This window comes from Rousettus aegyptiacus, unplaced genomic scaffold (assembly GCF_014176215.1).
Source record: "Rousettus aegyptiacus isolate mRouAeg1 unplaced genomic scaffold, mRouAeg1.p scaffold_m13_p_14, whole genome shotgun sequence".
Taxonomy (NCBI): Eukaryota; Metazoa; Chordata; class Mammalia; order Chiroptera; family Pteropodidae; genus Rousettus; species Rousettus aegyptiacus.
Window position 1 is genome coordinate 51,227,064 of NW_023416289.1, and position 25,772 is coordinate 51,252,835.

The 25,772-nt window shown below is 41.1% G+C and overlaps 1 protein-coding gene across 1 annotated transcript in view; it reads left to right on the forward strand.

Annotated features, from left to right (window-relative positions):
- The window catches only part of IQGAP1 (IQ motif containing GTPase activating protein 1), a 76,134-nt gene that overhangs the window by 47,766 nt on the left and 2,596 nt on the right, over nucleotides 1–25,772 (forward strand). The window contains exons 16-37 of the mRNA XM_016151523.2: nucleotides 3,713–3,803; nucleotides 4,004–4,171; nucleotides 4,904–5,046; nucleotides 5,793–5,963; nucleotides 6,639–6,722; nucleotides 6,818–6,889; nucleotides 6,983–7,052; nucleotides 7,408–7,616; nucleotides 8,317–8,472; nucleotides 8,748–8,911; nucleotides 9,391–9,615; nucleotides 12,942–13,082; nucleotides 13,174–13,258; nucleotides 14,344–14,576; nucleotides 15,154–15,286; nucleotides 16,248–16,350; nucleotides 16,828–16,963; nucleotides 17,348–17,435; nucleotides 19,943–20,155; nucleotides 20,787–20,953; nucleotides 22,920–23,042; nucleotides 25,063–25,171. Of these exons, the coding sequence (XP_016007009.1) occupies nucleotides 3,713–3,803; nucleotides 4,004–4,171; nucleotides 4,904–5,046; nucleotides 5,793–5,963; nucleotides 6,639–6,722; nucleotides 6,818–6,889; nucleotides 6,983–7,052; nucleotides 7,408–7,616; nucleotides 8,317–8,472; nucleotides 8,748–8,911; nucleotides 9,391–9,615; nucleotides 12,942–13,082; nucleotides 13,174–13,258; nucleotides 14,344–14,576; nucleotides 15,154–15,286; nucleotides 16,248–16,350; nucleotides 16,828–16,963; nucleotides 17,348–17,435; nucleotides 19,943–20,155; nucleotides 20,787–20,953; nucleotides 22,920–23,042; nucleotides 25,063–25,171 (3,084 nt within the window). The remainder of the gene's footprint in view (nucleotides 1–3,712; nucleotides 3,804–4,003; nucleotides 4,172–4,903; nucleotides 5,047–5,792; nucleotides 5,964–6,638; nucleotides 6,723–6,817; nucleotides 6,890–6,982; nucleotides 7,053–7,407; nucleotides 7,617–8,316; nucleotides 8,473–8,747; nucleotides 8,912–9,390; nucleotides 9,616–12,941; nucleotides 13,083–13,173; nucleotides 13,259–14,343; nucleotides 14,577–15,153; nucleotides 15,287–16,247; nucleotides 16,351–16,827; nucleotides 16,964–17,347; nucleotides 17,436–19,942; nucleotides 20,156–20,786; nucleotides 20,954–22,919; nucleotides 23,043–25,062; nucleotides 25,172–25,772) is intronic.

Sequence of the window (25,772 nt, forward strand, 5' to 3'; positions counted from 1 at the left end):
TATTGAAATATGAGATCCCTTAAAATGCATAAGTTACATAAGTATGCAGTTGTATAAATTTTCAAAATTGAACATACCTGTGTAATTGGTACTCAAGATTGTAAAAAGTACTAAGAGAACCCCGCTCAGATACCCTCCTGTCCTCACTTGCTCCCACTCCATCTGGTGGTAACCACCATCCTGATTCTGACACCACAGTTGACTTTTGCCTGTTTTGAGCTGTATTGACATGAGATCGTCCATCATGTTGTGCTCTTCTGTGTCTGGTCTTCTGCCCAAAATAGTGTTGTTGAAATCTGTCCATGGCCGCATACAGCAACTGTTTCTCACTGTCATTGTTGTGTACTATTCCCTTGTGCGGTTGGTTATATGTTCTGTTATTGGTGAAGTTTTGGTCATTTCCCACTTTTTGGTTATTGCAGATAGTGTTTCTGCAAATATCTAGTACATGTCTTTTGGTAAATGTATGTATGCATTTCTGGTAGGTAGGCATTTAGAAGTGGAATTTGTGGGTTATAGGGAATACATATATTAAGCTTTGGTAGATAATGCTGGGAATCTATTTTTTCTAACAGTTTCATTGAGATATAATTCACATATCGTACAGCTCACAGTTTGAAAGTATACAGTTCAATGGTTTTTAGTCTATTCATAGAATTGTGCAACTATCACCACAGTGAATTTTATTTAATTAATTAATTAATTTTTACCATGGTGAATTTTAGAACATTTTCATCAGCCCCAAAAGAAACCGGTACCTGTTAGTAGTCACTCCTCAGTTCCCCTCAGTCCCTGCAGCCCCAGGCAGCCATCAGTCTGCTTTCAGTGTGTGGATTTGCCTGTTCCAGACATTTCATGTACATGGAATCATGCAATATGTGGTCATTTGTGACTGGCTTCTTTCACTTAGCTTGTTTTATCCAAGTTGCAGCAGGTGTTAGTACATTTCTTTTTATAGTCTAATAATATTTCATTGTGTGGAATATTATTCTGTTCATGAGTTGGTAGACACATGGGTTGTTTCTACTTCATAGCTATTGAGAATAATGCTACTATGAACACAACAGTTTTCCAAAGTAATTGTAACACAAACCCATGTTTTAAAAGGTTTATTTTGGCTCTCAGCTAGTTTGTTGAGGAAATGGACAAGATTTATACCTCTTTCTGTGCTGTTGCTGAGTAGGAAGTTACCTTGTATATAGTAGACCCTCACATTGCTAGTTGCATGATTCAAATATAATTACTCTGTGTTTCTAATTGTGATGAACCTTTTTTTTAACCCCATGATTAACCTCCTTTTAAGTTCTTCCTAACTAACAACAAACAGATAGGGAGGACCACAGCTTTCTTTTCTGACTTAGATCCGTACAGTGAAGTTCTTACAGCAGAAGAGCTGAAAGAAGTTCTTCATTCAGGGGGTCACATTCTTTCAGGGAAGCCAAAGGCAGCAAAGCAGACCAAGGCTGTTGTGTTGTTGGAGCTTTTGTATACCGACACCCATGTGGACTCTATAAGTTTGGGTTAAGGGAGGTGGGATTGTAGATAATATTATAATGTTGATAGATCTCTTTTGATTCCACTGTCATGAGGATAGGTGATATTACCATGTCCTGATCATGTAAATGTAGCAAGTACCAGGTTTCATTTAAGAGGCGCATTAATTACTCTGCAGAATGTCAGTTGATCCCTGTGGTGAGGGTTGAATCACAACTCCTATTTCGTAGCCAAGGAAATTGAGACAAGGGGATAAACTGATTTCACTTTAGATGAGAACCAGTTGCGTGTAGGGAAGCTGTCAGTGGAGGTCTGTTTCTGTCTGTGATATCAGTTTTGAAGCTGTTGGATCAGAGCTTCCCAAACTTGGCTGATCATTAGAACATTTGGAAAATCACTTAAAAAATACAGATTTCCAAGCTTTATATTCTGTTTCTGCTGATTCAGAATCTCTAACTGGGGGTCTGGCCGCAATGATTCTCTGTAGGCCCATGGTGGCAGTTTTTGTTTTTGCTGCCATATAAGTCCAGAGGAGCCTTACATTTGACAGACAGAGGAGTGGGCTTTGGGAAAATGAACTAGGCCGGGTTTCATGTCCAAAAAAGGAAAGTGCATTGAGGCTGTAGCCTGTACCTGCTCTCACTTGTGTTCTGAGCCTGGCTATTCCTTTTGCTTGGGTCATGGGAGTTAAACTTTTAGAGGATGTGGCTAGAGTTTGAAGCATTTCCTTTTGCTGTGGAATAACTTCAGAGTTCATCAAAGGCAGAGGAAGGGAGCATTTAGAGGGGAATTTGCTTAACATTGCCAGGCCCAGCTGGGTGGCTGCAGTGTTAGATGGAACTGTCTTTTTTTAGGCCTCAGCTTAGCTTCTAAGTTCCTCTGAGCGTTCTTGGCAGTGTTTTTAAAAATAATCATCAGAATTCTAAATTTAGCAAGCAAAGATCTTAATTTAAATTTTGTCTAGTTTTCTTGTGATACCTTTGTGTCTGGTTTTGGTATCAGGGTAGTACTGACCTCGTGGAAAGAATTGAGAAATGTGCCTTCCTCTTCTGTGTTTTAGAAGAATTTGTGAAAGATCAATGTTAATTCTTTAAACATTTGAAAGAATTCACTAGTAAAGAAAGCCGTACTGTCCTGTGTTTTGGGGTTTATTTTTTTGTAGGATGTGTTTTGATTACTAATTCCATTTCTGTGTTTGTTATAGGTCTATTCACATATTCTTCCTGCCTCTTTCTCCTTTTTCCTTGTCTCCTAGAAATTCCATTATGCATTTTTTTGGTATCTTTGACAGTGTCCATAGGTCTCTGAAGCTTTGTTCATTTTTCTTCATTCTTTTTCCTTACTCTTCCTCTGACTGGACACTGCTTCTCCAAGTGAATAAACTCAGTTGACCTGTCTTCAGATTAGCTGATTCTTTCTTCTGTTTGTTCAAATCTTCTGAGTCCTTCTAGGAATTTTTCTTTTCAGTTATTGTACTTTCCAACTCCAAAATTTCATTTGATTCTTTTTTTTATTTAAGTTAATTTCTGTCTCTTTATCAGTTATTTTCTATTTGGTGAGACATTGTTCTTATACTTTCCTTTAGTTTTTTGGATGTGGTTTGTTTTAGTTCTTTGAACATACCTAAAATAACTGATATGAGTCTACTGAGTTCAGTTTGGACAATGTCTACTGTCTGCTTTTCCTCCTTTTTGGACTATGCTTTCTTGTTTCTTAGCATGTCGTAATTTTTTATTGAAAATTGGACATTTTAATAAAATAACAGAGCAACTCTGGAAATCAGATTCTACTCCGCCTCAGTGTTGATGGTTGTCCCTGTTTGTTATTTTCATTGTTTGTTAGTGACTTTTACTTCTGTTAAGCCTGTAATTTTTGCCATGTATGTCTACAAAGTCTGTGCTTGGTTAGCTGGTGGTCAGCTAATGATTAGATAGAGAGTTTCTTAAATTTCCCTGGGCTCCTTCCCAGTTTGATCCTTTTGTCCCTTCGAGCTGCCCTTGACCTCCTGAATCACTTGAATTCATCATCATATATCTGCCACTTCATCTGAAGCATTTCTCTTGCAACTTTTCACCAGTTTTTAGATACCCGGCTTCTTCCAGTTGACTGTTCTGTGTGTCTCATGTTTGAAATTTCTTCCTTTATATCTCATTGCGTCCCAGAAACCCCCTTCATCACATGTGCCCTGATGTCATGGTTCTCTTTTCATGGTGTGTAGGAAACCCAAGATGAGTCAGCTGTGTTATGGTTGGATGAAATTCAGGGTGCAGTCTGGCAGTCCAACAAAGACACCCAAGAAGCACAGAGGTGTACGTATTAGCTCTTCTATTTATATTTTGGTGGAGGGTAAGGGTAGCGAGGTGCTCTGTTTCTCAATATTCATTTCTTAGCTTGGCCAAAATGGAGAGATGTAGGGGGGACAGTTTACTAGAAGGTATAGTTAAGTAAGCTAGTGCGTGAATCTAGATACTTGCTAAATTATTTCGGTAATAATTCTCTTTCTCCATAGTTGCCTTAGGAATTTTTGCCATTAATGAGTCCGTGGACAGTGGTGACGTTGGTAAAACACTGAGTGCCTTGCGTTCCCCTGACGTCGGCTTGTACGGAGTCATCCCTGAGTGTGGTGAAACTTACCAGAGTGACCTTGCCGAAGCTAAGAAGAAAAAACTGGCAGCAGGTAGGTTACGGAGAAATAAATATGTGCCTTGCAGCTAGGAACCTGAATATGAGAGGGATCCACGGAGAGGAAAAGGGACAGGCTGTCGGGGAAGATGCCTTCATGGAGAAGTGCAGTATTTCAGCTTATTTTAAATACCAAGGAGGTAGTCCCTGTTTTTGAAAATATTCTTTTTTTCCCCTCGCCTTGTTGGCAGCTATGTTTAAAAAGGTCAATGTTTTGAGAATGTGGGAAAGATAAAAATATGTGACTGTTCATCTTTTGTACGTTATCAGTAGCTCCTGTAGTATCTAAACTTATAGATGAAAGTAGTTTATCTGCAAAAAGAAGGAAATAAAGATAAGATTTTTCATCCCTTTTCTTGGCCTTTTTAAAATTACCTGGAGAGGCTGAATGGTTTACAGATCTTTTATTTAAAAACAGTTTACTGACACATAAGGTCTTAGGTGTCGGTTTTGGAAGGAACAAAACTAGTCAAATTTCATGCTATAATCAGACTTTAAAGATATTTCCTCTTTATAATGTAGATGTGTGAAATAAATGAGACATCACAAAGCCATAATTTAGGAGGGACTTAGGACTCCCTTTCCTCTCACAGGTCCAAGGAACAGTCTTTGGGAATGTCTTTAGCTAGATTGTTAAACCGGACTGGCATCATCCTATAGCATCAGACGTACAAATATAGAGGATGTGGCTCTGGATCGCTTTTCTCTTTCCTTTATTTTCCTCCAGGAGATAATAACAGCAAGTGGGCAAAGCACTGGGTGAAAGGTGGATATTATTATTACCACAATCTGGAGACCCAGGAAGGAGGATGGGATGAACCCCCAGGCTTTGTGCAAAATTCTATGCAGCTTTCTCGGGAGGAAATCCAGGTAAGTCACATTTCTTTATGCAAGAAGAGGCTGAAAGTGTTTTAGAGCTGATATTAGTTAGAGAGATCAGGGTATGTGGTCAGAAGCCTTAGACTAAAATTAAGGCTATGTAATGAACTATTTTGGAGGAATTTTTTCTCTAGTGGTTGGGGTGTGATTAAGGCCTAAATTAGGAACACATCGAGATTATAGAATTGTCAGATAAATTATGTGCTTATAAAAGAAAATTTGGATGATCCAGAAAAGTAGAAAGTTGCTCTAATCCCTCATTAAATGTGACTACTGTTTACCTCTCCCAGTTTACTTTTTCAGTGTTTCTGTTTCACAAACTCCAAACTGTTTTGTATTAGAATGTAACCTGCACTTTCAAATGCAGTCTGGCCATTCCCCTGCAGTCTCCTCCATTGTGGCATTATAGGGACTTCGGGATTTTGGTACCCAGCCCTGCATTGTCACCTGTCACATTTTGAAGCCTTAATGACCTGGTCACAGTTCTTGGCACAGTCGGTCTTGGGTAGGTTGAGTGGGTACTTATCAGGAAAAGAAACTCAAGTTTTTGTATACAACATTTTTGGGGTGTGAGAACGTGGCCCAGAAAAATGGACTGAAGTCATTCCCATTGCTCAGTAAAGATCTAGTACAGACTGAGAAAGCAGTGAGTTAGTTTGTGCGTTGCGGATGATGTCATGTTAAAATTTGTGTCGCTTCTCACCTATGTCTTCCACTGTGACCATGTGCTTTTTTAGAGTTCCATTTCCGGGGTGACTGCTGCATATAACCGAGAACAGCTTTGGCTGGCCAATGAAGGCTTGATCACCAAGTTGCAGGCTTGCTGCCGTGGGTACTTAGTCCGACAGGAATTCCGGTCCAGAATGAATTTCCTGAAGAAACAAATCCCTGCCATCACCTGCATTCAGGTATTTCAGAGCCTATTACACAGACTGCAGGTGGGCATCTGGAGCAGGACTAACACATGATTGCTCGAATGCCTGAGCGTGTTTCTTTTTTCTGACCATGTAGTCTCGTCCTCCTTTTGACAGTACTTCCCTTTTACTATCACTGTAATCAGTGGCTTCATGTACTGTTTAGTGGTGAGTTGTCAGCCTAGTGGCAGTTCCCCTTGGACACTTCACTGACTTCTATGACTGATGCTCTGTGTCGGATTTGAATATTGAGGGAAACAGCTGTGATTTTGCTTCAGTGACAGGGTAGCACAATATCACAGGAAGAATTCTAACTTACCAATTATGGCTCCACCAATGCCATTTGGTGCCGAACTTGTCTAAGTTTGTTCCTTTATCTGGAAATGGGGATGCTAATATTTATTTTTACTTCCTCACCTGACTTGTCAGGAGCCAGTAAGAGAGTCTGTGTGACGTGCCGTGCCAGCGGCAGGGAGGTGGAAGTTAGTTATTGTGCTCTCCTGGTGGCGGTGCAGCCCCCGCCCATACTCCCGTCTGTCCCTGGTGGACGTGGTCCTTTTTAAAGCTTTGTCTTGAATTACACTTGGATAATATACTAAGAGGAGATTTTTTTAACTTCCTCTGACCCTTGGGAAACAATGTGTCGATTGTAATATTTGATGGTTTCAGTCGCAGTGGAGAGGATACAAGCAGAAGAAGGCGTATCAAAATCGTTTAGCGTACCTGCGCTCCCATAAAGACGAGGTTGTGAAGGTATGGTGGCCAGGGCACGGTCTCAGTGGGGGGTGGAAGTACGCCGTGTGTTGAGATGAAGGACTTTTGTAATTTCCAGGGTTCTTTTCCCACAGATTCAGTCCCTGGCGAGGATGCATCAAGCCAGAAAGCGCTATAGAGATCGCCTGCAGTATTTCCTAGACCACGTAAGTGCCGTTGCGTGACACGGGCCAGGAGAATCGGTTTTGCTGTATTTTTGGTGGACAGATGACCAAAGGAATTTCTTTTTTGTTTCTTAGATAAATGACATTATCAAAATCCAGGCTTTTATTCGGGCAAACAAAGCTCGTGATGACTACAAGACTCTCAGTGAGTAACTGTGGCTCAGCAGAGAGGAGTTGAGGCCATCGGGTTCTGGGTGTTCTCCACGGATCTCTTTTCTTTCCTGCAGGCAAGGCTTGTGGGGTAGGGTAGTGCTGCTTGCAGTTTAAGCCCCTTTGCTAGCCTGTGGCCATTTGTCTTGTTGCTTCTGTGTTAGCTTTTGTCACGGCATAGCAATAGCATGACCACGAAGACTGCATCTGGTGGTTGTCTTTGTGCATCTCAAAAATAAACATCTGTGCGAATAGAGCTGTTTCTTCACGATAGTGCTAACATTTCCTGAGACTCAGAACTTTTCTCGGTAGCTCCGTTCCTTGTCTGACACATGCTTTCCTTCTGTCAGTCAATGCTGAGGATCCGCCGATGGTCGTGGTCCGGAAATTTGTCCACCTGCTCGACCAAAGTGACCAAGATTTTCAGGAGGAGTTGGATCTTATGAAGATGCGGGAAGAGGTCATCACCCTCATTCGTTCCAACCAACAGCTGGAGAATGACCTCAATCTCATGGATATCAAAATCGGACTGCTAGTGAAAAATAAAATCACGCTGCAGGTATGGTGCAGTGCCAGCTGGGGCCTCGGGGCACTTCGTCCTGCTTCCATTCCCTCCCTCGCCCTCGTGGACTCTGGGGGACGGTGCGGGTTGGCTTTCTTCTCAGTTAATGTTGTAAATTTTTAAAAAGTTATATAAGAAATGAAATACTATAATAGCAACATTTTCAATGGACAGAAGGTAAAAACCATCCCATAATTCCACCACCCCACAATCATATTGCATGCTGTTTTTACTCAATATTAGAGGCTAAGATGCTTTTTATATGGTATACAGTCATAAATATTATTTTTAATGGCAGCATTATAATTTATTAGAAGACACACTTTGGTTTACCTCTTTTTTTCTCCCTAAACTATTTGACAAGTTTTTATTATTACAAATAACATTGCAGTTAATGTGTCAAAGTATATGAGCTTTTATTGTTTTTAAGACTTGGTTTTCAGATAGATTGCTAGGAGTTTGTTTCCTGAGTCAGTGGACATTTATCCAGTTCAGGTTCTCTATAGGAAGCTGGGAGCAGGGATGCATTTGCTTGCTGTACCGAAACCAGGATGCAGAGCAGTGATTCTAACATTTAGTGGGGGCTGCCAGTGCGATAAACCTTCATGCTCGTTTTTCGGTGCTTAAAGACCTTTCCATAGTGCCTGGAGTTTCATCTTTGAAAGCTTTTTGATTTATGTGTTGGTTTTGTTTACAGGATGTAGTTTCCCACAGTAAAAAACTTACCAAAAAAAATAAGGAACAGTTGTCCGACATGATGATGCTAAACAAACAGAAAGGAGGTCTCAAAGCTTTGAGCAAGGAGAAGAGAGAGAAACTGGAAGCTTATCAACACTTGTTTTATTTATTGCAGGTGAGTGGCTCCTGGAATTGGTGTTGTAAAACTTAGCTAATTTACTTTCCATAAGAAAACCTATCCATAGATCTCTGTAGAAGTATTTCTGATTTTCACTGAGGGGTGAGCAAAGGGGGCTGTCTTAATTTTCTTTCTTTCTTTACATTGTCTGTATTTCTTTACTACATACATTCTAATCTTTCAAGTTTTTTTTTTTTTTTTAAACCTTGAATATTTTTGGCAGCCTTTATATTTATTATCTTGAAATTACTTACCCGTTGGTTTTATTTCAGACCAACCCCACCTATCTGGCCAAGCTGATTTTCCAGATGCCCCAGAACAAGTCCACCAAGTTCATGGACTCTGTGATCTTCACCCTCTACAACTATGCATCCAACCAGCGAGAGGAGTACCTGCTCCTGCGGCTCTTTAAGACCGCCCTCCAGGAGGAAATCAAGTACGAAGGCTTCCAAGGGCTAGGCCTCAGAGGCTCAGGGCTGGAAAGTCAGGCTGCCTGTACCTTTTCTTGATCTCAGCTAACAGTGTGATTTGTGTCAAATTCTCGAGAGAAGCATCCACTTGTTAAATGACTAATAAATTTAAAGTGTTGCTGCTTCTGGGGAGGTGATGGAATGAGAATTAATGTTAGGAACATTTCTGTATTAAAATATATTTTTTAAGAAGCTGATCCAAGCATTAAGATTCCACATTTTTATCTAATGAAGGACCTGATCATGCTCCCACGATTGAGTCTGCGGCAGCAGAAAGGCACCATGTTCAGATGAGAGTTGGGATGTGTTTCTGGAGAAAGAGCAGAGACCCCTTTCCTTCCAACTATTTCTGTTTCTAGGAGATGGGATCATTAAAGAGGAAGGATCTTTAAGTGCAGAGATTCTGTGATTAATTTAAATTGAGTTTGTATCTGATGTTTTATAGGTCAAAAGTAGACCAAATTCAAGAGATTGTGACAGGAAATCCTACAGTTATTAAGATGGTTGTGAGTTTCAACCGTGGTGCCAGGGGCCAGAATGCCCTGAGACAGATCCTGGCCCCAGTCGTGAAGGAGATTATGGACGACAAGTCTCTCAACATCAAAACTGACCCCGTGGATATTTACAAGTCATGGGTTAATCAGATGGAGTCTCAGACAGGAGAAGCAAGGTATGGTCACCACAACACCTTTTTTTTGGTCACGTTCTCCTCTCTTTTTTAAAAGCAGTTTACCTTTGATTTACAAACTAATAATTGTTCTAATAGTTTTTCCTTAGAAACCTCTCTTGTAAATTGTTAATGTGGTAATATGTTCACTTACTTAGCAAATATTTACTGAGTCCTTAGTATGTGCCAGGCACTGTGTTAGATACACATACAGTTACACAATCATGAATGAAACATACAACGATGAGTAAAACAGACCTGCTCCCTGCTCTCTGTTTGTTAGGTGGGAGAGACAACAAACAGGTACATAAAAATGAAAATATAGTTACAAATTGAGAACAGTTTTTGGAAGCTCTGTGTAGGGAATGGTAATGGAGAATATAGGAGGTAGCTGCCTTAGGTAGTGGTGACAGAGAGCCTCTCTGAGGAGGCAAAATGTCACTTAGCTCAGACCTAAAGTAGAAGGTGGAGCTGAATTTGGGAGAGTCTAGGACCTGACAGGACGTCGCCATAACTAAGGATGCAGTTGCCTGGGAAGACTTACAGATCTGAGTGCGACCATTGTCTCGCTAAGGAAAGAGAGGATGCTGACAGTTGGAATCACTAAATTAAAGTTATGCAGGAGCTTCTGTGCCAGGCCGTCGTCTAACCACCAGCACTGACACAGCTAAAGCAAAAGTGTGTTAATACAATATAGGTAATGCTGGGAAAATACAGGTCAGAGCGCCAGCATGTTTCTGGTTTTATCCGGCCTGCATGAGGACAGGTGGGTGAGGGGGATGTGCGAGCAGCTTAGTCCATGGTTGTTCGCTTCTTTTTGTTCTGGAGTAGAGTCAGATCGTGTGGGAAGCTCGGAGTAGCTGCCCATACCCACTACTCAGCTGGTCTGTGGACCAATAACTGAAAATCGTCCACAGCCCTTGAGCACACTTTTTAGTTCAACTGACATTTTTTCACAAGACTTTCTCAGTGAAGGAAGCAGTGTGTTGATTACATTTTCACTCAAGCTCCTCATACTGTGTCTGACTGGTTGGTAGACTGGCACCGGTCCACACTTTGGATGGCGCTGCTGTCCATCCTGCATCATTCTGCTGGACATCAGGCAAAGGGAAGGTGTGCCCCGGGTAGAGAACAGAGTGTTCTGGTCTGCATTGTCCTCCTAGAAAGGGCCTATCCCTTGTCAGGAATTTTCTGGTCTCTGACTTGGTTCTCAGTGATATGTAAGTCTGTCACCAGGACTCAGATCATTGCTGCTGTGATGGAATACCCATTTTTATCTTGAACTGCACACGTAAGACCCAGATCCTGGAATGTGGTCGGCCAGCTGCAGTACTTGACTGACTGGGAAGTTTTGCCTGCAGACCAGGCGTCCCTAGATGACAGCCCTGTGGACACTAGCTCCAGGGTACCAACATATTTCCTCTGATGGTCCATGAGTCAGTCAGCCTTAGATCAAATTCCACCAGGCATTTCAGGAATTTTTTTCTTCTAGGTGTCTATCAGAAACCAGTATCATGTTTTTCATAGAATGGAAATAAATGTTAACACTTTTTCGATACCAAATAACTAGAAGGTGTGAAATATGAGGGGAATCCATCTTGCCTGTAAGCCTCACGGATCTCTGCACTTCAGCCACCAAACACATAGCCAACTGGACCTTATCACTTCTTGGGGGTGTTTTCCTCTAAATCTTAGAAATGTAATATTCCGTTCTCTGACCACAGCCATTGTGTTTAGTTAGCACTTTCATTTCCTTTGTTCATATGCTACTTTAAAAAAAATGTCACATACACATAGTTACAAATTTGACTAATCTAAAAAATATATAGCACATAACTTAAAAATAATAAAATAAACATTACTTTTTATTGTAAATGTCATAGAGCCAGGTATTTCTCATAGAATGCTTTCATTGATTTTGGCTGAATTCTTGTGTTTGTAGTATATCTGTGTTTGTAATTCAGCTACAATGTGACAAATGGAGTTGTACCGTATCTGCTTTTATTAGTTTTCTATTGCTTCTGTGACAAATTACCACCAACTTAGTGGCTTAAAACAGCAGAAATCGATTCTCTTACAGTTTTTAGAGACCAGAAATCCATAATCAGTGGGCTAAAACCAAAGTGTCAGCCTGGCAGTACTCCCTCTTAGAGGCTCCAGTGGAAAATTGTTCCTTGCTTCTTCCTGCTTCTGGTGGCTGTGACATTCAGTGACCTGTGGCCTTATCACCCCAGTCTCTGCCTCCTATTCTGTGAACACCAGATCTCTCCCTGCTTCTCTCCTATTAGGACACCTGTGATTGGATTTGGGCCGCATTGATAATCCAAGATAATCCTTACTACCTTTTGACCTCACTGAAAGTACCAGGACCTGACCCCGCCTTTCACCTTTGACTTTCCCCTCCCTCCTACCCTTCTTGCTTCCTGATGGAACGTAGGCCGTGTTGTAGCAGTCTGCTATTATTCTCTTGCCACTTTCTTCTGATTCAGTGCCCTCTCTTTGAGTGATTTTATCAGCTCATCTGGCTTTAATTCCTATATGTAACTATCACCTCCCCAATACCCAGAGGGTCACTGAGTCCCATTGATAGTCTTCTTAATAGCTGTCAGATCTGTCTGCTTGTTCATGCCCTCATCACTTCTTGATCTTGCTGTGGCACTGCTCTATTTCATCTGTGACTGTCCATTTTTAATTTGTTCCTCATGGTGGGTCAGAGCAATTTTCCTCAAAATTCAGATCTGTCTTTTAAAGGCTTTCCCTGGCGTCTAGGGAAGTCCAGACTTCATAGCCTTACCTACAAGGCCCTCCATGATCCAGCCCTTGTTTACTTTTTCACCCTTATTTCTCCTTCTTCCCTTCCTTTGCATTTGCTCTTCCTTCCTAGAAGACCCTACTTCTCTCTTTTTCCTGAGTTCAGATGTCCCTTCCTTCTTGAAGCCTTTCTTGATTCCTCCAGTCCAAGTAGAAGACCCTTCTCTGTGGCCCTGTAGCACTTGTCAACTTGTCATTTATAGCACACTATGCTTATAAATAAATACCTGTTTAAATGTATGGCTCTCCCATCAGACAGTAGAAGACTTGAGAAGCTGTCATGTCTCATATAACTCTGATCCCAAGTGCCTATTATAGTGCCTGGCACATAATTCAGGGCATGCAATTTCTAGTTAAAAACCGGAGTTCAAATATATCCCACTTCAAATTCAACCAGCGTCCTGAACATGAGCAAGTTGTCCGATCTCTCTGGGTCTGTTTATGAAGGATGTGGTCCTGCCTCAGGCGGTCCCTGGCTGTTGGCCTAACAGAGTTGGGGGTGATTTCTGCTTTTCCAGCAAACTGCCCTATGACGTGACTCCTGAGCAGGCTCTGGCTCATGAAGAGGTCAAAACACGGCTGGACAACTCCATCAGGAACATGCGGGCCGTGACAGACAAGTTCCTCTCAGCCATCATCAGCTCAGTGGACAAAATCCCGTGAGTGCTATCAGTTGTGACCCCAAAAAGAGCCCAGCATTAGAGTCCTTCTGCTCCATGACCCTTCTCACGAGTTCTGTCTGTCTCACAGCTACGGGATGCGCTTCATTGCCAAAGTGCTGAAGGACTCGCTACACGAGAAGTTCCCTGATGCTGGTGAGGATGAGCTGCTGAAGGTGAGAATTGGAAGCTGGTACACTCTTGCCCTTCCAGTAGCCCTTTGAAGAAAAAGTAAGGAAACTAGGCCTGACCATGGACTTTTAGTAAGTTCCTAAGCATAGATTCTGGCAGTAGCTCACCTTTGACTATGAGCTTGTGAAAGTCATTGTAAATAGTAAATGACACCTCTCTTAGTTCTTATAGCGTTTGAATGGCATACGGATATCAAACAACCAGAGGCCGATTTTTCCTGTCTTGAGATAAATTTCTGAGTCCTGTCTTTTTGCTGGGGAATTGCTCCCTCTGCTGGTGGCCAGGTGACTGGGAGCAAGCACAATTGTTTCTGCTATAAGGCTGTTTGTTGCTGGTAACTCTCTTACTCAGCTGTGCTCCTCCTTCTTTTTTTTTTTTAATCTGAACGCTTTTTTCTTCTCTCTCCTAGTTCTCTGCTTTCCTACAGTGAGGCTTCGATTCTAGACTTTCTGTTCAGGTGAATTAATTTTATTTTTTTCTGAATGACACTCTAGGGGAAATGCTGTGACTGTCCTTGAATTCTTCTGTGGAAGAGATGTGTGTTGAGTGACTTTTAATTTCAGAGGCATGAACTTGTCTACCTTTGAAGCCTGCAGCATGAGAACGATGGGGGTTGGACAGATTATACCATGCTAATTAGGTCATGTTTAAATATTTTAACTACATTCACTAGTTTCTTAGAATGAAAACCCACCTACATGAAAGTGAAAAGTGCACATGGATGACAGCAGCCTTATTTGCTGCCATGATATGTGAACAAAGGATGCCCTAAAATGCTCAGTAACAGACTTTAAGTTACTCATTTTAACCTTCTGAATCTGTTCTTTGTAGTGATTTTCAGTTCTGTTCTCATTTTCTTTATTTTCTGCATCCAACTAAGAGATGTCTGGTCATTTTAGAGTCAGGCCTTCAGAGAAAGCTTGTGTGCATGCGTGCATGCGTGTCTGTACATATAGTATTTATTTTTTCCTCACAGGACTGCATTTTCTGGTTTTCTTTGCTAGCAGAGTCATTTGCAGCTTACTTGGTGGAGTGGGTTTTAACACCTTTCTTTTTCATTTATTCCCAGATCATCGGTAACTTGCTTTACTATCGATACATGAATCCGGCCATTGTTGCTCCTGATGCCTTTGACATCATTGACCTGTCGGCAGGAGGCCAGCTTACCACAGACCAACGTCGAAATCTTGGCTCCATTGCAAAGATGCTCCAACATGCAGCTTCCAATAAGATGTTTCTGGGAGATAATGCTCACTTAAGCATCATTAATGAGTATCTTTCCCAGTCCTACCAGAAATTCAGGTAAGGGGAAAGAGAGACACAAGGCACTGGAAAGATTCCATGGGCGTGTCTCTATCTCAGGTTCAAGACAGGAGTAACAGCCACACCTAGCTTTCCCTGGGCTGCCATATTTTAGGATGCATGTTTGATGTGAATAGAGCCTCAGGAGGCAGTGAAGAGGATTTTTGAGCTATTAAAATGTATTCCCGTGAAATAATAAAAATAGTGGTTCTCCATTAGGCACCTGTTGATTTGTAACCAGAGAAGAATTGGAGAGTGCTTTTCATTTTTGTCATTTAAACATACAGTTGTGAGTTCAGGGCATTATCTTAGAGATAGAGTTGGGGTCTCCTATTGACACAGGTATTTGGTTGAGTGGTTCTTGTGGGTAGAGCTAAAATGAGATGGGGAGAGAAGTTGCTAAAACTAATGGGCTAAGGCTGTCAAACACAGCAAACACACAGCACTCTCTCTGGAATTAACTGTCTGGACTGGCTTCTATTTGAACGTGTTGCCTCAGAGATTTGTAAGATGTCCTCTCCCTAACTTCTCACATGTATGTCACTTGTTGGGGTCTGGCTCTTGTATTTGTTTCCAGACGGTTTTTCCAAACTGCTTGTGATGTCCCAGAGCTTCAGGATAAATTCAATGTGGATGAGTACTCTGACCTAGTGACCCTCACCAAACCAGTGATCTACATTTCCATTGGTGAAATCATCAACACCCACACGGTATGTGGTTTTCTTTATTTACTGAATTTCATTGCTCTGTCCTTAATTGTCTCTTCGGCTGCTGCTTACCATTCCCAGATAGCTCATCTTCTTTTGCTCGTACTAACATCACATCTGCCTTGTTTATATTATTCCTAACAACATCTACTCTTAGGTTTCTCAAAGTGCCCCACAGGCCCACCGAACCAGAATCTCTATGGTGGGCTTCGGAACCTCCATTGCGAGCATTGATCTAGGGACTTGATAAAATACTGTTTTTACTGTTCCTCCTTTTTACCCTGGCTTTTACTTTTTACTCTGTGTCCTTTTCCTAATATGAATAGAATACTGATTTTTTCTTCTGTGTTGCCTTAGAGTGAGTGATTTTCCCTTGGGTGCTTCTTTCCCCCCCCCCCCAAATTTTGTATTCTTTTCCTTGCCTTTTTGGGGGCATATAGAACAGGAAATGAGGAATTATATAAAATGTAAATGAAATTTCAGGCATTGTCATTTCTGGGATAACGGCATCTTCAAGCTTTGCTGGAGTGCCCTTGAGAAAATGACAACATTGATCAGGTGTACTTTCCTCTAAATGGAAAGGTACTGTAAGAACATTGAGTAAGTAAAACTATGGCAGCGAGTTATTTGAATTGGTCAGAGGGCACATCGATGGCTTTGGATACTGAAGCCGCTGGGCTTCAGTATTCTTTGTCATGTAGGGTACGTTTAAATCACTCATATCCATGGAGTTGAGCGAGTACCTGTGTTTTCTCTTTATGCATCATAACAAGTCACTCAACAGGTGCCAAGTGTGATGCTTTAGATATTGTTTATTGGGTGGGTTTGCTGAGGATTGGCTTGTTAGTGCTTTGAACGTGGCTTTGTTGTCTAATGCCCTTTGTGCTGTTTGGCTTCGTGGGTGGGGATTGGGGCTAACTGGCTGGATGTGTGAGTGGAATTGATCCCCAGGTGTTCCCCGCAGCTCCTGTTAGATCACCAGGACGCCATTGCTCCAGAGCACAATGATCCGATCCACGAGTTGTTGGATGACCTTGGCGAGGTGCCCACCATTGAGTCCCTGATAGGTAATGTGCTGACTTGGCTGCCCAGTGCTGAGAGGGGGGCATGACAGAGGAGTGTTGTAATTGTCACTTCCTCTGTTTCTGCACTGTTCAAGCTCTGAATATACCTTGAGGAAGAAAACCGATATGATCCCTGGCTGAGGAACTGAAGTCCAGTGGAAGAGAGCATGTTAAATGTCTATATACACATAGTCATGTAATTTGAATTTATAAGTCCTGTAAAGGAAATGAACAGAATATTTTGAGAAAGAATGGCGATATTAGTGTTGAAATGATTTGCCGAACATTTATTTTATTATGGATCCTTAACCTTTATCACTTGGCATATATTTTCTTTTATTTCTCAGTTGAGGTGTCCTGGCCAGGGTGTACATCTTGGCTTATTTTTCAAGTATCTCCTTAGACTTGCATTATCTTTTACTTGGGTTAATATCTCCTTTCTTTATTATACTGATTCTTTCTATCCTCCCAAAACTTCAGGAGAAAGCGCTGGCAATTTGAATGACCCAAATAAGGAGGCTCTGGCTAAGACAGAAGTGTCTCTCACACTGACCAACAAGTTTGATGTGCCTGGGGATGAGAATGCAGAAATGGATGCTCGGACCATCTTACTTAAGTAAGTACTGAAAGTGTGAAAAATGAAGTAAATGTAATGCAGTGATCCCTTGGCCTCAGTGAACAAGTCCGCTTGTTCATACTGAAATGATCACCTTGGCCTTGTAAGTCTGTCCTAATTCTGGTCACCTAATATATTATAGTTGGCACAGGACTTATCTCCCTTATTTCCTAGTAAGATGCTAAAGTGAAATTTGTATCTCAAAAATCCTAACTTTGGTGCCCAATTATAGTTGCATAATGAGGTCTGGGGCCTTGAGCGGCTGGTGTTAGCAGCCGCCCAGTGAGACCTCTGGGAGGTGATGCTTGCGCCATCGTTGCATTGGTCCATTTAAGAGGAAGTAGAACACCTGGTCATATAAGTGCTTCTTCCATTTCCTTTCAGCACAAAACGTTTAATTGTGGATGTCATCCGGTTCCAGCCAGGAGAGACCTTGACTGAAATCCTAGAAACACCAGCCACCAGTGAACAGGTAAAATTTAGGGGCTCAACATATATCATACTAAGGTACCTATGTGCTTCTGCAGCAGGTGCGTGCCAGGATTGCGGAGGTAGGACATAAGTGACAGGGTGGTAAAACCTACGGGTGGACTGGAGCGTGTGGTGCTTTAGGGCTCGTTGAGAAAGTTGTTTGTTCCTAAATCTAGAAGCAGATGTTCTAGAGCACAAAGCTCACTGGCACTTCATGGAGTGTGTGTGTGTATTAAATTAAATTATTTTTAAATTATTAAAAATAATTTAATTTAATAATTAAATTATTTTTAATAATTTAATTATTAAAAAATAATTAAATGCGTATTTTTTAATTTAATGTGAAGCAGAATCAGTGTGTCTGCCCAGTAATGTATTGAATATTATATGGTTAGAATTTTGTCAAGTGTCTTGCTAGATAGAAGAAAAGTATAAAATGTGGTTCATAAACTCAAAGAACTCTAGTTGGGGAAATGTGGTAGCCGTATACCGGAAACAGGAAACCATTAAAAATTAGCTAATATTTGCTATAAAAATGCTTAGAGTTCAGGAAGAGGCTAGTGAGGAGCAAAACATGAGGAAGAAGTGGGACTCGAGCCACACTTAGAATGGATAGTACGTGAGACGAGGGGCAGGCCAGGCCAGGCCAGGCCAGGCAGGGGAGTCTACATGATGTGACCAGGCCTGCGTCTCTAGAATGAAGACATGGGTGAAGGCGAGTAGTGGGACATAGAGCATGAGAACAAACTATGTAGAACCCAAAACCTGGACGGGAATTCGGCACTGAAGAGGTAACAACTAGAGAGCCGTCGTGACCTTGGGGACCATTTAACACTGATTGACTTAGCAGTGCTGTCAGAACAGATGGTAGTCGAGTCATCTAGGTATGTGATAAAGTGGCAGGCCCGATTGGTTGGGGAGGCGGCATGGCAGTGGGAAGGGACAGTTGGGTCTCTTCATGTTTAAGACTCATGTTTCACCTTCATAAAATAAGAAAAGTAGGCGAAGTCATTAATTTTCAGATTCGGAGCATAGGAATCCTTTCCATTAAAGGACACTTAACCTGGAAAGAAGACCAACACAGAAAGCAGATGAAGTTGGAGCTGCTCTGCTGGCGCCAGCAGTGGGGCCCTGGAAACCCAGCCCTCTAGGACTCTGCAGTCCGTCCGGGAACCCTTCAGGCTACACAGTGGACTGCGTGCAAAGCACGCTTTTAAATGAATTTTCAGCTTTTAGATGCTATGATTGATTACCGAAGAGATGCGCTTGAGAGGCAAGAAGAGAGGCAGAGAGGCATAACTGATAACAACAACTCATTTAACTCAGGAGGAAGTTAGAAGTAAGGGAGGAGAAGCCCATCTTCACTGAGACCCTCCTGCAAGTTTGCTGCTTCACCTCTGTTCTTTCATTTACCCTTTGCACTGTCCCTTTTCATCCTCATTTTACAGGTGATGTAACTAAGACCCTTAGAGGTGAAATAACCTGCCCAAGATCTTCTGCTTGTAATAGCAGAACCAGATTTGGATTCCATTCTGTTGACACCAAAGTTTATGCTCTTTGCATTGTATGATACAGAGTAGACTTGACATTAGGGAAGAAAGGTATTATGGGAAAGGGAATTGCTCTAGTTTGGGAGGCATTACAGTCATTCCAAATGTGAACATCCTGATACAAACAGCTGAAAATATAGCACTGGAGCCTTTGTGGCAGATTTAGGATGCATCAGCACAGAGCAGATCATTGAAGTATTGAGAGTGAAATGACCCTGGGTCACTTGGAGCTACCAAATCCATTCTCAGGGCAAGAAGAAAATGCAGGGAAGATGAGCAAGGTGACTACTAAGAAAAGGCACTGGATTCTGTGTGGGCAGAATGGTAATTGGTAATGAGAACAGTCCATGCAGAAGCCAGTTTGCAAGGAGTTAAAGAAAGAAGAAAGTGCCAGATAAATGCAACAGTGACTGAGGACTGTATATCAGGCTGGAACGTATCGGGCAAACGTTGGATGCTAACTAGGAAAGTTAGACGAATCAAAGGAAGATCTTTCTCTTTGGCTTTTGGAAGCAGAGGGAAGGCCTCAACATGATTCAGCCTGGACATGGGGGCAAAAGAATTGGCAAGAATTTACTGAGTACTGGTGTTGCATTGGTGTGGTTACAACATTCATCGAGCTGTGTTTCAAATAAAATTAAGTGGCTTCCATGTCCTAAGATGTGATAGGGGAAAAACGAAGGTTTTTTTTTTTTTTAGCCATTAGAGCCCAATCTCCTCACCATACCTGAGAGTCCAAGAGAGAAGCCCCCAGAAGCCAGGCATTTTCATAGATGAAAAAAGACCGGCCTCTGCTTCATACAGCTTCTCTGTCAGTTGTCAGGGACTGAGTTTGTTCCCTCTATTTCCAGAATGGCGTTTGAGAGCCGTGTAGGTTTGGGTGCGCATGTGATCTGCATAAATTCAGGTTTGTATTAGTGTAGTGGACTTACCAGGAACTACTTTTTCTTACCTATAGGAAGCAGAACATCAGAGGGCCATGCAGAGGCGTGCTATCCGTGACGCCAAAACTCCTGACAAGATGAAAAAGTCAAAATTTGTAAAGGAAGACAGCAACCTCACTCTTCAGGAGAAGAAGGAAAAGATCCAGTCGGGCCTGAAGAAGCTAACGGAGCTTGGGACCGTGAACCCAAAGAACAAATACCAGGAACTAATCAACGACATTGCCAGGGTATTGCATTTGGGGGACAGTGATGGCCTGGCTGTGTTTAAAGCTCTCTCTCACAGAGGATTGTAAGGAGACAGTGGCTGTTTAGATGGCGACACCCATTCAGTTCACGGGCAAATCAGTGTCCTTTCCTCTGAAGAACCATTTCTGACTCTTCCCACATGAGGACCTTACCTGCCTTTTAATAACTTATTCCATAGCCTAAATTAATGGGGAGAAGACTGGGAATCTAATGAGAACTTCCCATGTCTCAATTTGTCCTCGGCCTCTTTGGAATTCATCCAGATTTTAATTATTTCTGTGAAATATAAATTCACGTTGAATTGATCATCAAAACCTTATCTTTTTCTCCATCTCCTGACAACATATTTAAGGGGTTTAAGCAAGTTTTGCAAATAGATTCTAAGAACTGGAAGTTTGTAAAAGTAACACATTTCCCTTCCTCTAGAAAATATAATTGGGTACAAAAAATAGATGAGATCTGAATTTCTTTGTTAATTATTGAACATGAATTGCTGCCTATTAAGAATGTGTGGTCATGCAGGGCAGAGTTCAGCACTACTGGGTTCTAGTGTTAATGATTCAAGAAGCACATGATACCATTATTTTCTTCATTTGAATAATTGTGTCTCAGGATATTCGGAATCAGCGGAGATACCGACAGAGGAGAAAGGCTGAGCTGGTGAAGCTGCAGCAAACATACGCTGCTCTGAACTCTAAGGCTACCTTTTATGGCGAGCAAGTGGATTACTATAAAAGCTACATCAAAACCTGCTTGGATAACTTAGCCAGCAAGGGCAAGTGAGTATTTATTTAATTTTTTAAAAAGAATCCATGTCAGGGGAAAAGAAGTAGAGGGAACTGAAGTAACATTGGAAACTTTTACTTAAAGCACATTGGATCTTTTTATTGATTTTGTTCTTTATTTTGCTTCTAATAGTTTGTATCGTTTCCTAATTCCATTTGTCATTGTATGATGTAAATAAGTACTATGCGATGGATTTCACGAGTGCTTATTTCTAAGCATTCTTTGTTCCAAAATATCTTTCTGGCCTGAGAAATTAATCATGGAAAGAGATTATCTGGTGGTCCCCAAAACCTGACTGTGCCTCAAAATCACTTAAGGAATATTATAACCATTTCTGTTCCCAAGCATCTCTCCATACCTCCTGCTGACAGGGTCTTAGCCCCTGACTTTTTCCTGGCTGCTTAGGAAGGTCTGATGTATCCTTCCTGGTGCGGGCCAAAAATCATCGACCTACCCATTTTATAGGGAGGGGAACTGAAAACCCAGAGAGTGAGGCAATCACTGCAGGCCGCACCAGCCTGTGGGTTAGTTTGTTTTTGCTCATAACTTCATTTTAAGAATTTTCAAATTTCAGAAAGGTTGAATGAATAGAACAATAAACGCCCACATAACCCTCCACCTAGATTCACCTGTTTTTCATATTTTGTCACATCAGCTTCACCTCTCTGACTCACTTACTCTTCTACCTGCTTGCTCTCCCACGTTCACGCTCTTCCTCCCTCCTTCCCTTCCTCCCTCCTTCCCTCCTTCCTTCCCTCCCTCCCTCCCTCCCTTCCCCCACCCCCCAGAAGACTTCCTGGAGTGAGGCAGGGCTAATGGGAAGGGGTAAGAATTAGATCCAACTTGCAGAGCTGACTCTTGTGTCCTTTTGACATGTCCCCATCATTCTTTGAGCACTTCCTAACTTTAAGGCACAAGATATTTATGGTTTCAACTTGCACTTTTCCCTCTCTGGGCCTAGAATTAGCTATTTCTCCAAACAGTCCTGCTTCCTTTAGTGAAGAATGGTGTTTAGAAACTAGGATCTAGGCACTAGGTATGCTCATTGTCACAGAGTCATCACTGCTTCTAAGCAGACAGAGCTAATGTCTCTTCTTTTTTGACAGCTTCATACTATTCCATTGGGCAGATAGAAATAACTATCGATTTAATCAGTTCTCCACTAATAAGCATTTACATTGTTTCCAGTTGTTTATTATGAAAAATTCTGCAATAAATAACCTCTTGTACATATGTCATTTCGCAAAGGTGCACATATTTTTTAAGATAAATTTCTAAAGATGGAATTGCTAGGCCAACAATTTTGTGTAGTTGTAATTTTGATAGATAATTCAGTTGCCTTCGTAGGGATTATTCCTTTTTATACTCCTACCAGTATTTCTGTCCATTTCTCCAGACCCTCCCCTTGGGAGTCCCAAATTCCTAGTTCTCATTTGTTTCTATTTTTCTTTTGCTTACTTATCACTTCTTGATTCAAATATCCCCAATAACTCCTACTATCTGTTTCTTTTTCCTTACCCTCATTCCTCTGTAATTGTTGTACTGGCTTAAACTCTTTTAAAAATGGCTTATCTGAGGTGTTTCTGTTCCTCCACTTCGCATAGCTAAGGGGCTTAGGGTGGCACCCCTGGAATTCTGTTCCCCTGCCTGGCATTAGGATCCCTCACACTTACTCATAAGTGCTTAGGTTCTGAGGGGGACATAGAAGGATTAAGGCACTATCAAATTCATGGTAGATTCTCAAATATAATTTAAATTGAAGGCTAAAACAATTTAGTAATATTTCCTCTGTTTTGCAATGATATTACCTAGGCCAATCTTAACATTTATTTGCCATTTGAGAATCGGTATGTTACTTATGCTTGTGTATGGGAAGTTTGTTTTCTGACCTCATATCCTTGAATTGCCAACAGATTTGAAATAGTTATTTATAGAAAGTAACATGACGACATTTTACAGGGTCTCCAAGAAGCCTAGAGAAATGAAAGGAAAGAAAAGCAAAAAGATTTCTCTTAAATATACAGCAGCAAGACTACATGAAAAAGGAGTTCTTCTGGAAATTGAGGACCTACAAGTGAATCAGTGAGTATTTACTTTTTTACTTTGTTTTTATACATTGGTTTTTTAATCTCCGCACTTATCACTTCTTTATCTTACTCCCTTTCTCTTAACTGGATGGTCAATGTTATATTGTATATGTATGTATATGTTATATATGTATTATATATAACATGTATTATATATACATAGAATTAGACCTAACAATCAGAGTTAATTTGTCCATTATTGAAAGGAAGTATTTCTTTTCCCTGTTTGTGGAATATTTGTCTTGGAACATGTTCACACCTGAATGTTCATCAGTGGATGAATGGATGAACAAAATGTGGTTTATACATACATTGGAATTAAGGTGTAGGCGCCACCTTAATTTTTCCTTTTTAAGGAAGGGAAGCCTTTCTTCTGTTTGTTCCGTTTCTAAACCAAGACATCTTACAAAACTGAAATTCTGTACCCATTAAACAACAACTCATTCCCATTCCCCAGCCCCTGGCAGCCACTATTCTACTTCCTGTCTCTATGAATTTGACTGTTCTAAGTGCCTCAGATGAGTGGAATCATACGTATCTGTCTTATCGTAACTGGCTTATTTCACTTAGCATGATGTCCTCATAGGTCACCCATGTTGTAACATGTGACAGATTTCCTAACTTTTTAAGGCTGAATATATTCCAATGCATGTATGAACCACATTTTGTTCATCCATTCATCCATCGATGAGCATTCAGATTGCTTCCACCTATTTTTCCTATTATGAATAGTGCTACAGTGAACAGGGAGGTGTAAATATATTGTCATGACCCTGCTTTCAGTTCTTTTGGGTGTGCAGTATACCTAGAAGTGGGGTTACTGGATCATAGGATAGTTCTATTTTTAATTTCATAGCAGTTGAAAAAACGTTTTTAACTTGTATATACTGCCAAAGTATTTTCCAGTAATATCCGAAATGTGTATGAAAGTGCTTACTTATCTCATTACTTCTTTGTCATTGAATAATAATTTTTGGTGGTTTTGATTTCAGTAATTAACAAAGTTTTTAATTTTAAAATTTGGATTTCTTTGAATTCTGGTTTGGTTGTGTGTACTTAAAACATGGTTTATTATTTGTATTTTCTCTGGTCACTTTTTTTTCAATTTGGAATCTCGGTCTTTTGGAGGTTTTTTGTTGAGCACTTTATGCATTTTTCAAATCTGTTTCATAATATTTATTATCTCTTCCCTTATTTTGTCATCATTTTCAAGTGCCTACCATTATTTGCCTCTCTTCTTTTTTAATTGCTGCTATGGGCTTAGAAAGCAGATAACGAACTAAATCAGTTAAAATAAAATTATTTATCCTTCATGGTTCTCAGCTCTGTTCATAATAGATAAGTTTGCTCCTTTGTTGAGTTCTGGAAATTTGGGGTGTCACATTTGATCACTTGGAGAACAGCTGATTCCCACCTTCCTCTGGTGTCATAAAATTTATGGGCATGTAACATGTTGAGAATAAGTAATGCTTTAAACATGGTCAGTAATAGCAATCTGTCTTTGGTGGTCCTCAGTGTGTTTATAGCTATAGCACCTGCTCTTTCCAGAAAAAAACTTCTTCTCTTGCATTCTTTTTATTCTGACCCTTTATTATTTACTCACTTTTTCCAGTCTTCAAGCAGGAATGCATTCAAACACATACCCTTTCCTCTTTTTCCAGCCCAATTTGCTTTTGATTCTCCTTTTATCCAGGTTTCAGCAGTGGCCACACGGAAAGCCAAGAAAATTCCTGATGACATCCCCTCAGAGGCCACTGATGGCATTCCTCAGTGGGTCCACTTTCAGTAGAATGCAGGTGTTACAGGAGGGGAGGTCGCCATTCTTCTCTCCTAACCCAAAGCAGATGGCACTTAGAGTAGAGGTCCCACGCTGCTACTGCAGAAGTCCTTTGTGACCTTTATTTTGTGCCCCTTGTCACTTTTGAAGACATCGTTCATCTCCTTTCTGTATCTCACAGGGCATTTCTATATGAGAACATAAAATTTCACACCCTTGTGATGTTATGTTTCAACAGGTTTAAAAATGTTATCTTTGAAATCAGTCCAACAGAAGAAGTCGGAGACTTTGAAGTGAAAGCCAAATTCATGGGAGTTCAGATGGAGACGTTTATGCTACATTACCAGGTGGGTGTGTACCAGGTGTCACCGAGAGCTCTGTGTCTGAGGTAGTCGTGTTCTTGTCCAGGGCAACGGGTAGATAGAAAGGAGGGCCATCTGGGGGAAGCCATGTACGCTCAGCGGTGAGCAGGCTGCGGGGAAGGAGCTGTGTCTGATTCTGTGTTTGATTTGCTCTGGTCCTGCTGAGAGCTTCTGTAGAAGTGGAAATCTTCAGAAAAAGGTTATCCGAAGCCCCCGCTTAGCATTGCCACTAAGTTAAGCTGATACCTTGGAGTAGAACAAAATGTTAAGTACAAATCTTGACTGTACAAAATTGTAAGCCTGCTCCATAGCTTGACATTTTCTTTCTCATTTTGATCGATAGGTGCTTAAAGTGTATTTCTGACAAGGCGTGCAGAAATTGCATCTTTGTAAATTTTAAATTCAAAAAGAACGCTGCAGTGAATCATTTTATCACATGGTTCTCTCTAATTTTTATACGTTAAAAAATGCCAGGGCATTGGGAGGATTCCTAGGTACGATGCAGACACCTTTAGCTTTGCGTACGTAGTGCTTCCGAGTCGGTTCCCACCTCATCCCTTGTGCTGCTCCACATGCTGTATTTGTC